This window comes from Populus alba, chromosome 5 (genome assembly GCF_005239225.2).
Source record: "Populus alba chromosome 5, ASM523922v2, whole genome shotgun sequence".
Classification (NCBI taxonomy): domain Eukaryota; kingdom Viridiplantae; phylum Streptophyta; class Magnoliopsida; order Malpighiales; family Salicaceae; genus Populus; species Populus alba.
In genome coordinates, this window is record NC_133288.1 from 8,020,437 (window position 1) to 8,036,836 (window position 16,400).

The 16,400-nt window shown below is 34.2% G+C and overlaps 1 protein-coding gene across 1 annotated transcript; it reads left to right on the forward strand.

The window, feature by feature from the left end:
* The first annotated feature begins 1,940 nt into the window (after window positions 1-1,940).
* LOC118030026 (probable LRR receptor-like serine/threonine-protein kinase At1g29720) lies at window positions 1,941-9,979 on the forward strand. Its single transcript, XM_035034049.2, has 19 exons — window positions 1,941-2,168; window positions 2,295-2,366; window positions 2,454-2,525; window positions 2,651-2,722; window positions 2,817-2,885; window positions 3,139-3,210; window positions 3,311-3,382; window positions 3,507-3,572; window positions 3,670-3,741; window positions 6,477-6,520; window positions 7,004-7,377; window positions 7,456-7,651; window positions 7,976-7,996; window positions 8,072-8,200; window positions 8,303-8,421; window positions 8,516-8,726; window positions 8,848-9,091; window positions 9,187-9,337; window positions 9,431-9,979. The coding sequence occupies exons 2-19, from the start codon at window positions 2,347-2,349 to the stop codon at window positions 9,842-9,844; spliced, it is 2,418 nt and encodes an 805-aa protein (XP_034889940.2). The 5' UTR covers window positions 1,941-2,168; window positions 2,295-2,346; the 3' UTR covers window positions 9,845-9,979.
* Window positions 9,980-16,400: the final 6,421 nt, after the last annotated feature.

The window sequence follows — 16,400 nt, forward strand, 5'->3', positions numbered from 1 at the left end:
TCAAGTACGTTCCTCATGAAATGAAAACTTATTCAATCTTCTGCCCTACTCCTGCACCCAACATGTTCACGACGCTTCAGCCTCCGCATGGACTTCTTCAGTTTTGCCGAGTAATGGTGGTCGTGATCACTCTTTTCAGTTCTGCTACTTTCAGTTCAGTTATACCATATCAGTTACATCCAGACGAAGGTAAGAGAGTAAGCTTTGTTTTTATTGCAATAATGGAGTGTTGTAATAATCTGAGCTAATTAATTTCCACAACTTTCCATTCCATTGGTACTGTGCTCAGTCACACATCCACAGATTTGCTTACAACTACAACCTCATACTTTAAGATTAAGAAATTCATTAATATAAATTTATAGTTCATTGCTCATGAATAATTACTTTATTGGAGAATCATTTCTTCACTTTACACTGCAGCTACAGAAAAATAACCAATGGGGTAAGAACATAATAGGAAATTCTGAAAAAAAAAAAGGGGCCCAAATCCGTACACTCACTCTCAGCTGTGCATCCAACGGGAAGTAGCTCATGTGGGGATGATATTAAAGATGAATAAATTATTTAATGTGTATCAGATTTCTTTTTTCTACAAATTACAATATATAATTCTCGAGGAAACTACAAAGAGTATGAAAACAAGTTTGAATATTTAATAAAACCTCACTCACTTTTAAGAAAATATTACAAAAACCTTTTTTATACCAAAAAAATGCCCTTAATTATTATTTTTAAGAGATATTTAAATCAAGAACTTAAAAAAAAAGACTTAGAGAAAAATATTATAAGAAAATGGGGCATGCTTTTTCAATATATGAATAATATTAATATTAATATTTAGTTCAAGTTAGTTTTTATTTTTTGAGTTTCCTTTTAAGTATTTTGTCTAATTTTTAAAATTCCCTTATTTAACTATTGTTTTTTTTACTATATAGTAATTACGCGGATCTAGGGATATAATAAGGAGTTTTGTTTTTCACTTTTGGATAATTTTTGTTATATTTCATGAATATTGTAATTTTCTTCAATTCTATAAATGTTATCACATGGTCGATACATTAACAAGAAGGAAAGTTAATTATTGTCTCTCGTACATCATTTGATAGCCTGTGTAAATACACACAATACGGCCATACCTCTATAAAATTATAAATACAAGATTCCGATCATTTTGGATCCAATATTAAATGAAAAACACTTCAAAATTTTGGATCCAATATTTATATATTTTCACTATTTATTTCTATTTTTACTGGATTTGTACCACTCGAAAACTATTAGTTTTTTTTTTCGGTGATAAGAGTTAATATTAACCGATGTTATGGATATGAATTTATTTTGATAAAATTTTCCGTGGATGCATGATCCTTGAACTAGTGACGGCGTTAAAACATATTGTCGAGACACTGCTGGGTGGGCAACCCTTCGAGGTGGGCGATGCTTGCAACCAACCAGGAACTCTGTACAATATGAATCTGTTGAAAAACGAAACGAAAAAAGTTGATTCAGAAGCCAATAGCACCGTCATGTGCAATTGCACCCTCAATAATGATGGTTATTGTCATATCACCTCACTGTAAGATTTTTATTTTTTTTCCTTCCATATTTATTTGAATACTTGTTGATAAAATAAATGTTTTGGTGTTGAATTAGTTGTAGTATGGATAGCCCATTTTTTAAATAGATTGGATACATTTCTCCCATGTTTAAATTAATTGTCTGAAAATATCTCTAATCTTAAAGTTGTGTTTGGTATTGGATTTAAATTAATTGTTTAATTTTAAATCTGAAATGTTATTACGCCAACCCTTGAGGGGGGTTAAGTGATGAAGGAATTAAATAAATAAACAAATATATATATATATATATATATAGTTTACAGCAAAGGAGATTAAATAAAAAAAATTACAGTTTTTGAAGTTATCAAATGTCAAAAAATAAGTGATTAACAGAATATACATAGAAAAGTTAAAGATCACAGTACCAGGGATCAAATATAAGTAAATTAGCACAAGTAGTTTTGAGTTTGTTTTTCAATCGTCTAAACATTTTTTTTTTATATACTGATGGTGTTTTCCTCTTTCAATAACAGAAATCTAAAAACGGCTCAGTCTTCCAGGCAAGCTCCCGCCTGAAATAGCCAACCTTACATATCTTGAAAGTTTGTAAGAACCTTTTCAGGATATAATTTATTTGTATTAATTTTATAACCTCAAAGTAACTTTTATCGACTAATTTATAAGTTGAACAAGTTAAATTCTCAAGTATTGATGCTATATTATCTGTCACAGTGACCTAACTCGCAACTACATTTCTGGCAATATTCCTGAGGAATGGGCTTCAATGAAACATTTGACAAAACTGTAAGTTCATTCACCTCAATATCTTTGCTTACCAGTTCATACTCAAGGCAGAATTCACCATAACTAGATAACATTTTATGCATGCAGCTTCCTTACATCCAATCGCTTGTCAGGAAATATTCCTGGGTACTTGGGAAGGTTTCGTAGCCTGACTGACTTGTATGTATTGAAGTCATAAATATATGTTCTGCCTGATTTATCATTTGTTTTGTTTTCTGTTTCTGTTTTTGACAATGCTAGACTAATTTCATTTTTGTCAATTAATCAAATACAAATACATGAAGGTCCCTTGAAGCAAATCAGTTTTCTGGTACTATTCCTTTTCAGCTCGGTGATCTTGTCAACTTAACATTCCTGTAAGGCATTTAATTGCTCATCATTATTAAACCAACGCAAGCTAGACATTTTAGTTGCAATCTTTGATGCTGTGCTATGAATTAATGGTTGCAGGGTACTTTCCTCCAATCAGTTGGAGGGAACCTTGCCAAAGACTCTCGCTAAGCTAAACTTGACTCATTTGTAAGCAATCAATTCCTTTCTTCTTTAAACACAGTTTTTGATAATTCAATAGCATCTGGTTTCCATTTTTTTTTTTTGAAAGATGTGTCGTCAAAGTCTGACGGGAATAGTACAAAAGCTACATAATATCTGAATATGGTATAAAATCATATGAAGGATAAAACGCAGCTTAAAATAAACCAAAGCAAAGAAAACCATACAAAATCCATCTAAATAGCATCTGGTCTCCTTAATTCGGTTTTGCAATGTGCAGTCGTGCAAGTGATAATAATCTTAGTGGCAGAATACCTGATTTCATTGGGAACTGGAGTAATCTTGGTAGACTGTGAGGATCTCTATCTGCATGATATTTTCGTTAATTCATTTCTCTGCTGCATGTTGCACAATATTCTGATATTTTGTTTTTCCTCTTTGGACTAACGAAGTGAATTATACGCAAGTGGACTACAAGGGCCCATACCTCCTGCCATTCTTTCTTTAGAGAAGCTGACAGACTTGTGAGTGAAACTACTTCCTGAGATGCATAGCAATATATAAAACAATAATTTTGGTGTTTCCTCTTTGAAGAAGACAGAAAGAATAAAGGGAACTATAACACATTCTTTTCTTTTCAATGTACAGGAGGATCACTGATATGTCTGGACCAGAGTCTAATTTAACCAACATCCCCCCCATAGTGAATTATTTGTTCGTCAACTGTCCGTAAAATGTCTAAAATAAATAAACTTGAGAATTAACATGTTCTATTGAGAACTAATTAAGCCTATCTTTAATTTCTTTGAAGGGTTTTGCGAAACATCAATTTAACTGGAGGGATCCCAACAGATGTGTGGAGATCGGGTTTTCTGAAAATGCTGTAAGTCTTAACACCTTCACTCATCACCTTATATGTGCTATAATGTGATAGAAGTTAATAACATGAATATATTTTAATAACACTGCAAAAATTGCCTCACTACCGGGTTATGATCTCCATGTACTGTATGGGATGCAAAATTTCTAATGAAATCCTCTCATAACTTGCTCAAAGGTGAGAAACAAGTAGAAATCTATTCATCGGGATATGTTACTGATGGGTTTGAAATTCTAATACACTAACCATCTACGTACTACGAGACATATGGCATTAATTCTCATAGCAGGAAGTTTGAGAGAGCTCCATATGACTATACTCTCTCTATCCTAACCAAATGCTCTTCTGGCAAAAAAAACTCAAGAATAAGAAGTTTGAGAAAAATAAATATTTTTTTTAAGTATTTATCTTTAAGTTCCCTTAATTATTTCTCTCTCTTTTTGTACTTATAATAATGCTAAATTGCAAGCCTTTTTATAAGCATGAAAGTCATAAACAATCAAGGAATTAAACTAAAACTAGAAAATATTAATTTGAACAGGAATTGTATTTAGTCGACTGAACCGGTCGATCGATTCATTTAATTCAACTGGTCGCTGTGTTTTAACCGGTTGACCTGTTCATAACCGATCAACTAATATCTAGAAATCTTACTTTCAACATTTAGAACTTTATTTCTAAACTTTCTTCCAAACATTCTAAGCACTTTTACACCCTTGATATTTAACTCGATTTGTGTTTCACCATGAACCAAATGCAACCTAAGTAAAAACTGTTAGAGAATAATATAAATCATATCCTGGGACCTCACCTAATAGCTTAAGCTTTAGGGTTGAGATGATTCTTTGACATGGTATCAGAGCCTTGATGACCAAGCGGTCACGAGTTTGAATCTCACTATCCCCATTTATTTGATAAAAATTAAACACAAGGTAACATGGCCCTGTGCAAGTTTCAAGCCCAAAGGGCTTTAACTTGAGGGGGTGTGTTAAAGAATAATATATATCATATCCTGGGACCTCACCTAACAGCTTAAGCTTTTGGGTTGAGATGGTTTTTTAACAAAAACAATGCAGGTATTTGCATTTCACATAAGGAGCTTGTCTATTGAAAAAACTTACAAAGGTACAAGGGATATTCTGAAAACTAAAGCTGGAAAATCTTTTACTGTAATCTTTTTCAGGGATTTAACCTTCAACAAGATGGAAGGAGGCCTTCCTCAGGATGCAAAAATACTTGAATTTATGTAAGTATTTAGATTTGAATATTGTAAATCAGAATGTTGAAATCTGACCATGGATGGATGACTGAATTATGCTGAAAGAATCAATCTGGCTTTTGAAAACCAGGTTTTTGAGTGGGAACAAGCTGACTGGAAGTGTCCCAGACTCATTTTTCAAAACAGACAAAAAAATGTATGTTTCTGAAATGTATCACAGGTTTCAGTTATTTCAGTTTCGATATTCTGTTCAACTTCTCTGCTCTCTTGCGAAGATATAACTGCTGATGATTGATCAACCATTAATATTTTTAAAGTGGTCTTCTGAGTGAATCTTGATAATCTAAGGCTGCATATATATTCATGCCATAGGCATTTTTATCTATCCCCGGTGGCGCCTCAACGAAAGCCTGGTTTCTGAAAAAATGTGGTTTTTATTTTTTTTTAATCTTGCTTAGCATTTCATTTGTTCCACTTATTATTAATTTTGTTGAGGTTCATATTCATATTTATGATTCCCTTGGCTTCTTGCAGTGATGTTTCCTACAATAACTTTTCATTGCCGCCAAGCTGTCCAGATCACCTGTAAGGATATCTATTTTCTTAAATTTGGGATACTCCTGGTTGCTGCGAAACTTAATGATTTGAATGTATAAACCAGGGGTACAAACACGTACAGGAGTTCATTCATCAAGAATAACTTGTAAGGCTCCTCTTATACACTCTGGAGAGCGATATTTTTGGTATTTCATGTTGTTGGAGATCCAATCTGGTAGTTGTCATACCAAGTCCAATAATCTTGTTCCAAGGAAAAAGAACCACAACTGATACAATGTAAAAGAGGTGTATTTATGCTTAGCAGAAATCTAGGATGAAATGAGGTCCCTATTGATAACCTTAATTTGGAAATGGAGCTCTTGCAGGATAAAATTTCAAAATTCCCTTTTGGGATATTTTAAACGGATTTCTTAAATGCTTACAGGCAGGTAAATATCCCTTATAAAAACTCACCCCCGTAGACTAAAAACATCTTTGCTAATCATGTAAACCATGTCATGTTCATATATAGTTTTGAGGGGAAAAAAATACATTATATATCAGATGCTAAGCAGTATTTTAACTGAATATCTTTGGAGTTAAATCTGCAATTTATACTTATATCTTTTAACCCTAAGCAGGATTTTCTTTCTCAGCACAAACTTGGTATCCTAGGATCAGATATACTTATATCATTAATGCTGAATGAATGAATGAAGAACATAAGAATGTGACATGCTTTATTATTCATTTACCCCAAGATATAAGCACAAACACTCATGAAGAGGGAACAGCAATGCACCGATTTTCTCAATGAGCAAACATAAAATGAATATTTTACTTCAATAATATGATTTTTTTTTTGGGGGGTGAAATAATGCTAATTCTTACTATAATGAACAGCATGGTTTCGATATCTGATTCTTATATTGCAGTTTGCAGAACCATTTGAAATTCTTACTATAATTTCCATGTCTTACAGAAGCGGACTTCTTCCATACTCAGGCATACATGAGTGCCCCAAAAGTATGATATTCTTTTTCCTCCTTAATTAAGAAGTAACGAAGTTCATTAAAATCAAAGCAAATCTGTTTCAAATTTATCAGCATACCGAAATCAGTGATCTACTATAATATCAGTGTCTGTGTATTTATTTGAGAACGAGTACTAATTTCAACGTAGATTTTTTTGCCTAAATTATACGTTCTATTCTGCACACAGATCTATTAAGGATGTATTCATTCTCAGTTTTTGTTGGACAAGTAAGGATTTATCTGTAACCAAAACATGGCCTCAAGCAGAACTTGAGCACCACACGTTTTCACCGACTCGAGTTGAACACTGATTGTGACAAGCCACTTGGAAAAGTATTAGCCAATGACTAATCGATTTGAAGCTATATAGTAGAGTAACAGCTCTTGTTGTAGAGCAAACGGATCCAAAAATCTCAACACTTACACGCCCCTACAAAGGGAATATTTGCATCTGTGCTAATTTGACGTATTGCAGGTTATCGTTCATTCCATGTAAACTGTGGTGGACCGGATATAAACAGTGGGGGTATCTTGTATAAAGGTGACGGAAACATTGAAAGTGATGCTGCTAGGATTTATTTCCAAACAGAATCAAACTGGGGATTCAGCAACACTGGAGATTTTATGGATGACGGTGGTGATAGCCCCGGATATACACTTACTTCAAACTACTTGACTGAACCGTTGTTTTCTACAGCACGCAGAGCTGCCATCTCTCTCACTTATTATGGATATTGTCTGGAAAATGGGATGTACACTGTTAAACTCGACTTTGCTGAGATACAATTCACAGATATTGACGAATTGTACAAAAGAGTTGGAAAACGCTTTTTTGACATTTATATTCAGGTAATTGAGATTAAATTATCCAAAAAGATTTTTTCTTTCTTTCCAAAAGATCCTTTTAACTTGGGATTTGTTTTGCAGGGGAAACTAGAGAAACAAGATTTTAATATTCAGAAGGCTGCCAATGGATCTAACAAAGCTTATTCTATAAAATTCAATGCCAATGTGACAGACACAACCTTGGAGATCCGTTTATACTGGAATGGAAAAGGGACTACTTGCATTCCAACAAGAGGAAATTACGGTCCTCTTATTTCTGCAATAACTGTATGCTCAGGCATGTTTTATATATATATATTCCCAGCATTTCATTTGAAAGTCACTGACTTTGCGATTTCAATCATATACAATGACCTTTATCAATTAAGTTAAAATGAAAACCGAGCAATGATATCATAGCTTTGTTGATCAAGTACTTATGAATTCAAATCTCATCACCCCTTAGACTCAGACTTGGTCATTAATTTCCCCTAGCGGTTACATAATTAACAAACAAATTCTTCCTTATGAACCTGGCTTTGATTTTCATCATAACTGTATGTAAGCTTCTACTCAGTTCATTATACTATCTAAGAAGCACTTTATGGTTTCTTGTTTTCAGGCCAGAGAACTTATTGTCCAGGTGAGAAGTAAACTGCTGCCCTACAGTGATTTATTGTCCCATTGGCTTTCTGTGTTTAACTTTGTTTAATTTCAGAACCTGGAGAAGCAAGTAAAATACCTATCGTGGTTGGAGTTGTCACTTCAGCCTTACTCCTTGTTTTCTTGGTAATGGGTGTCATTTGTTGGAAATTCTATTTTAGAGACAAGTTCATGAGAGAACGAGGTACATTGAAATCAATCATCTGCGTGCTAAAGCCTTTTCCTTAATTAGTTAATTAGCAGCTATTACACACGCAAACATTCAGAATATAACAATTATGTGCAGATCTCAAGGGGCTAGATCTGAAAACGGGTTCCTTCACTTTGAGGCAGCTGAGAGCTGCCACTAACAATTTTGATTCTGCTGGCAAAATTGGAGAAGGTGGATTTGGCTCCGTATTCAAGGTCTGTCACTCTAATATTCTCTTGCATATTATCCCAGTTGATCATTGGACCTTTTGTTTGATCATGCAAAATGTCTACAATAAATTCAATGCAGGGTAAATTGTCAGATGGAACTCTTATTGCTGTTAAGCAGCTATCTCCTAAATCCAGGCAAGGAAACCGAGAATTTGTGAATGAAATAGGCATGATATCTGGTTTACAGCATCCCAATCTTGTAAAGCTTTATGGATGCTGTATTGAAGGAGATCAGTTGCTTCTGGTGTACGAATACATGGAGAACAACTCCCTCGCAAAAGCACTTTTTGGTAACCATAATGGCATCTGATTACTTTCCAGTAAAATATTTCTTTTTTTATTTTTTGAATAATAGCAATCGACTAGCAAAGTTGAAGTCATTTATTTAGTGAACCTCCTTTACTGGATTAGCTACAGGTTCAGAAACAAGTTTTCTGATGCTGGATTGGCCAACAAGATATAAGATATGTGTTGGAATAGCCAGAGGTTTAGCATTTCTCCATGAAGAATCTGCAATCAGGATTGTTCACAGAGACATCAAAGGTACAAATGTATTACTGGGCAAAGATCTAAGTGCCAAGATATCAGACTTTGGACTAGCTAAGCTCAATGAAGAGGAGAACACTCACATCAGCACTCGAGTTGCTGGAACCATGTAAGTTTTAATCAGACTTAATTTGCAGCTTCCTTTATTCAGTGATCGCAATATACTCCGGTAGAGTTACTAATCTGGCATGGTTCTGATTTCAGAGGATATATGGCTCCAGAATATGCGCTGTGGGGTTATTTAACAGACAAAGCAGATGTTTATAGTTTTGGAGTTGTTGCTTTAGAAATTGTCAGTGGAAGAAGCAATTCGAGCTACAGGACAACAAATGAATTCGTATGTCTTCTTGACTGGGTAAGTTACGAGTCTGTTCTTGTTGCTATCTTGAATCCATGATGCATTAGGCACTACTCCTCTCTGCAAATACTTTACCTTTTGCTTTCACAGGCCCATGTACTGCAAAAAAAGGGAAATTTAATGGAGATAGTGGACCCAAAGCTGCAGTCTGAATTCAACAAGGAAGAGGCTGAGAGGATGATCAAATTGGCACTCTTATGCACCAATGCATCTCCATCTCTAAGGCCTGCAATGTCAGAAGTGGTGAGCATGCTTGAAGGACAGACCAGCATCCAGGAGATGATCTCAGATCCTAGCATTTATGGTGATGATTTACACTCCAAACTTCTCAAAGGCCACTATCAGCAGGTCATGGACCAGAGTTTAAACAGCAAACAAGACCTCTTTCCTCCATCCGATAAATCATGGATTGGAAATTCCTCTACATCTGCCCATGATCTTTACCCCATCAATCCCGAGTCCATAAATTTAAACATCAGTGAAACCTCGTCTTTAATTGAATAAAGCCAAAGACATGCTTGGAGCTTCGTTTGTAATCATATAATGATGATACTGATGATCGATATTTAGACGTCTACACAACGTCTTGTTGCTTACCATCCATCTTGGTATGCTTATGGATTTATAATTCTATATAATGTAAACGGTCTATGGAATCTAATCTCCGTGGTTGTGAGAATTCAGAGCCCCAGACACTTTTCCTGGCCAGTGATTATTACTCCCGATTTATGGGGATGGATATTATGAATATTTTAAATAAAATTTAAGTTTAAAGAAGGAATCAGCTTGTTTTTGTATGAGATTCTTGAATTTCATATGACTACGGACTCTTGAATTATAAATATAGACCTGTGTATAAAGCTTGGTGGCCAGAAAGAAATACACAAGACACAAGGTATAAATTGTGTTCCGCATTTAACCAGAATCATACCCAAAAATTCCAGCTCCTTTCTTGCCGAATCAGCCCTCTCCACCGGCACCATCATCCCTTAGCCAGCCGTTAACCCACGCTGTAAACTCAACTTCTTCATATATGGTGATTTCTTATCCATTTTTACGTTCTAAACTTCATTCGTAATGTCGGGTGCGACATCGACAGTGAATTTGAAAAAATTACACTTTATTAAAAGATTTGGAAAAATAAAATAGAAGAGACCATTGGATAAGTAATAAAAAAAAATACATTAAAAAAAAAATTACACTTTATTGAGAGTGTGTTCATCTGATAAAAAATTTACATTCACAAATTATTTTCTGAAAAATAACGAGACTATGTTTTATAATATATGCACAACCCAGAGCTAGGTAAAGTAGACAATTACAATTATTATTTTTTATTTTTTATAATAAATACACAATCCACGTGTCACGAGACTATTTTTGTGATATAACAAAGAGTGTTCGTTTGAGAAATAAATTTGCTCACGGTGATAGTGTAGGAAAAAAACTCAATATTCAAAGCAAATGATGGGTACGTAACATAAGCATTAAAATCGTGGGTGGCTTTATAAGATATATAATTGGTGTTTTTTTTAAATTTTTTTTGTTTAAAAATATACTACAATAATATTTTTGATGTAAATATATTAAATAATATAAAAGCAGTATAAAATATTAATTTAAATTAAAAAAAAAAATTAAAATTTTTTCCTCTAAAACCATTCTTCAAACATAAAAAAAAAAAAAAAAACCTGCTACAAGTGTTAAAAACTGTCAGTTATGCACCAACTAGCTATATAATTGAGTCTATCATGAACTCCAAAACTCCAAATAGCTTGTTGTCCTTTAGCACCTGGTGGAAAAGAGATTGTTCTATGTCTGCATCAATCAGTATTTGCAAAAACAAAAAGAAAAAAGAAAGCAGAAAATTCTACTTTGAATTAGTGAACAATTGATGATGAAGTCCTTAGTGCACTTTTACAGCAGTATGGAATGCACTATCAAGCAATGTGGGTCTCTTTTATTAATCTTGAAACAATGTATAAAAGGATAAATCCTTTTTCTTTCTCTCTTTTCTGAGTGGAGTCCCTCTCGTTTCCAGTATGTTCTTAGCATGTTTCAAAATATCTGAGAGTTTTTCCCTGCCTGTCTCATGTCGACAAATAGAACACGTATTCGAGCTTTTTCAGCACAATACAGCGTGAACAGTATTAAACTTGCACCATCCGTCGGTAAATTGGTCGGTGTGTTTTTGAGATACCGACCGAATATATCCGTCTGTAAATTCGTCGGTACGTTTGGCAGCTATTGTCACATGCCGACGGACTAAATCCGTCGGTAACTCTGTCGGTGAGTGTATGGAATACCGACCGATTTTATCCGTCTGAATATTCGTCGGTGATTTAAAATGCCGACGGAGTTATTTCGTCGGTAAATACCTGTGTAATTGTTTTTTTAAAAAAAAAAAATTAATTATTTAAAAATACATAATATAAAATGATATAAATTAATGGTAATACAAACCAATTATGCAAATAAAATTCATATTAAGCATCAAAAATAAAAAATCAAAGTTAAATAATATTCATTACAAAATGAATGTGTTTCAAAAACACATTAAACGAAATTTTAAATGTAAATAATGTTTATTAAAAATTAATATAAAGGTGGAGGAGGAGGAGGAGGAGGAGGAGGCTAGGGATTAGATGGCCAAAAAGGATTAGGCGCACATGTTTCACCTTGTGCCATGTTTATGACCATTTGACGAAGCTCTTCATAGGCCGCTCTTTGTTGTTCAGACTCTACTCTGTGTTGTTTGGACGCCACTCTTTGATGTTCTTTGAGTTGTGTGTACGCCTCTGATAGGTGGTCACACTTTTGCTGCAAGGCCACGAACTCCTTAGATTGGGAGCTCAATACTGATTGGGAGCTCCCGACGGTTGAAGCAGTACCGACCGAGAAATGTTGAGCGCGGTTGTCAATGAACTGTTGCACCCCCTTTTGGCGGTCTTGACTCCGCACGTGCGTCTCCACAAACAGCTCCATAGGGCTCAGCTCACGTCCAAGAGACGTAGCCTATAATGAAAAAAATTTATTAACAACAAACTAATTGAACGATATATTTCATTTAAATTAATCTTACTATCCGTTTTGCATGTGCAGCAAACGGAACAGAGCCGTCGGTGTGTGTTGTCACTGAGCCATGAATTGTCGATTCCGGTTGCCAGCACCGGACTGTGAGCGTCGTGTGAACCGCTCAGACGTCATGTACTGAAGATAGTGCGGCCATATATTTTTCGGGATGTATATCGGTTTGAAATCCCTCCAAACCGCAACATCGTTCCAGCCTTGGAACCCCTTATCCCTCGCAGTTTTTTTTGCTTTTTTTTGGGTATCGTACCAAAAATCACGCAACATAATTCATACAAGCAAAAATTACATTTTGAAACATAAAATTTTTATGTAAAAAAAAAGTTTGTATTGTTTTCGATGTTACCTAATTGCCGCGTGATTTTCCCACACCCTCCTCACAACAGTGTTATGTTCATCGTCCCAGCAGAATTGATGTTGTGTATAAAAAATTAATTTTTTAAAATGTTAATAATTTATTTGCAATTATATGTAGAATTTATTAGAAATAAGCTGAAAATTATATATTAACACAAACCTCAAATCTGCGAAACCATGCATTGATTTGAGGCATCTATTTAGGATGCCTGGATATCCGACTCCATTGAAACAATGGAATCTCCATCGACGCTTTAAATGCCGATGATATTACTCGGGCGGCCTCAATGTTTGTGAACCTGAAAAGAAATGAAATTAATAAAATAGTGATTACTTCATAAATTATGTTTTAAATTTTGTTTTTTTAAAAAAAAAAAAAAAAAAAAACCTTAACAAACTTACATTGAAAGATCTTCCTTCCACTGTGCCTCGTACTTGCGGGAAAATTGATTCCGCTGCGAAGGCACGCCGCTTCTGCGATGTGAAACATCGCTGGAAGAGGCAGCATCGGTTGACAGCCCAGGTGGTGTAGGTGCCTCTTCTTGAGAGGCACCTAAGGAAATATCAGCATCGCTACTAGACGAACTTGATTCGACTGGACGTGTAACTTTGGTTTTCATTTTGCGCATCTAAACAATTTTATATAAATAATTATATAATTAAATTCAAAAGTTAAAAAAATTTGGCACCACCTCCCCTATACTGGATACTACCCAAATCCACAAACCTGCAAGTATTAATAATAGCCACAACCAATTGACCCAATCTATACTAATTATTCCAACATATTCAATTACTAATCCTAAGGTAAATTCAACATTAACAATTACAATTCATAAAATTATTCAATAATTATGTCAATACAACAAAACTATAAATTCAAAATAAATAGAAACAATCATCCATAAATCATCAAGTTAGAGTAAAATTAATAATTCTCCCAACATATTCAATTACTAAATCTAAGATAAATTCAACATTAACACTATTAATTCAAACAAATTATTAAATAATTATGGCAATACAACAATAAAATATATTCAATAAATTAAAAAAAATATATAAACTAACAATTAAAAACATATGCAATTACTATTTATTCTAACAAATGCAATTACTAATTCTAAAGGTAAATTCAACTTTAACAATATTAATTCAAACAAATTAATCAATAATTATATATGGCAATACAACAATAAATTATATTCAATAAATTAAAAAAAAATATATAGACTAACAATTAAAATCAATGGAAATAATTAAACACAAATCATGCAATAATAGAGTAAAATTACTAATTATTCTAACATAGTCAATTACTAATTCTAAGTTAAATTCAACTTTAACAAAAAATATTCAACAAATTAACTAATAACAATTATGACAACACAACAATAAAAAATATTCAAAAAAATTCAAAAACAAAAACTACATCAAGAAAAGGAACGAAATATACGTACCTTAATAATGTGTCCAATTCAAAACTTTATCTATATTTACAAAAAAATACCCCAAAACAACAAAATAACAAAAATAAAAACAACTAAAAATAAAATAAAATAAAATAGAAAAAACCACATACCTTTATTCAAATCTTGCAAGAGATTCAAGGTGAAAGCCTTAAAGGATTGAGAGCAAAAAACTGAAAATTATAGGGCAGCGGAGGAGAAGAAAAACAGAAGAGAAGAAAAAATGAGGCGAAGTGGCGGGGGCTGGAAGTTATAGGTTATATGGCAGATTTACCGACGGATTTACCGATGGATATTAAAAAAATATTATAATTTTTTTAAATCCGTCGGTAATTTTTGAATTTCGCACCGAAATTTTTAATTACCCTCCATATTTTTCGCAGTCCGTCGGCGATCTGACACGGTCAGCGGTGCATTCAATTCACACTCTTTGGAAATCGCACGAGCTGTTGGTATTTCTGTCGATAAAATTTGAGACCGAAAAAGCCGTCGGTGATTGTGGCATTTTATTGTAATTATTTTCAAACTCTCTGTGAGATACCGACGGATGGAGTTCCGTCGGTGTTACTGTCGGTGATTGTGGCATTTTGTTGTAATTATTTTCGATACAATCTGCAATCCTCTATGTTAACAAGCCTTAATATGTTCGATGCATGTCCATCCGGAAAACGCAGACTCTTAAGCCATTTGTAGTCTAGCAGTTGTGCGTTTTTCTCTAACACGAAGCTTGCCCTTTGTTTTGAAACCCGTGACTCCTCTTAAACCAACTCCATATTTTTACGGTTACAGTATAAAGCTATATCCAATCTAGCCTTCATGTTGTCCTTTGTTTTCCCCTTCACATCCATGACGATGTTGAAAATATTCTCAAACACGTTCTTTTCGATGTGCATGACGTCAAGAGGTTATGGCGGAGAAGATTGGTCTTCCAATACGGAAGCTCCCAAAAGGTGCTTCGCTTTACCCAATTATGGGTCAAACCAAAACCAGAAAAATTTTGCTTACCTGATTGAAGGCCAAACACAATGTCACCGTACTCTGATATAACATGATGCAATTCTTCACCAGAAAGACGCGGGGATGCAACATCTTTTTCAACTCTACTGTCGCACGTGTGCGGCGGCGCGGCGATCGTCCACCCTCAAGGAAAAATCGGAAATATTTATTCCTTGCAAAATAGGGAGAGACAAGGAATTCTTGTCTCTCCAAGTGAAAATATGGACTGGGAGTCGCCACCTAGTATTCTGGTTACTAGGAACCTTAACTGGTCTTTAGAGATCGGGTACGGAGACTGGTTGCGTAAAGAGAAGGTATTAGCACCCCAACTACGCCCTACCTAAGGTAGACTGCATTGTTTTAATGTCTGATAAAATCTAAAATCGTGTTGTGGTTTTTGAATTGTTGGTTCGTTTACGGTTTAAGAAAAGTCCTCCTGTAAGGAGATCCTTATCTTTATCGGGTAAAAAACTAACTATTCGAAGCCGTCAAAAGAAAATATCTTTTTAATATCAGGAATACAATTTACGTATAAATTCATAATCCCTGATACTAAAATCAAACAAAATAAAATATTTTGTTGTTTTTTTGAGATTTTGGCCAATGTTCTCTTGACTTTAATAAACTGGTTATTAAAGCCAAAATGCATGCTAAAATATTGTTTTTTGACATATGAAAAATACGATATGATATTTTAGATTTGAGACACTTGGCCGTATGCACAAAAATGTTTTTTTTTAATTTTTTTGTATTTTTGAAAGTTTTTGACAAAAACAAACCGGGTATTTTAATACCCGATTTGTATTTTTACGACATAAAAAATACTACCCGATATTAATAAAAATAACATAAATAAAAAATGGGAACATCATAAATATATTTTTAAACAATAATATTTTTTCTTTTTTTTTTCTTTTTTATGGGTCGGATCAGGCCCAATTGCATAGGCTGGGCCAAACCTGGCCCTTTTACATGGGCTGGGCCGAACATGGCCCAAATGCATGGGTTGGTTACTGTGCACATAGTAACCGGGGGTACTGTGCACACAGTAACCCGTGAATTAATTAGCCAGTTACTGTGCACAGGCAAAAAAAATGACAGTGGAGAAAGTTACCTGGAACGGTGTTGATGCTGGCAGCAGCTGATGC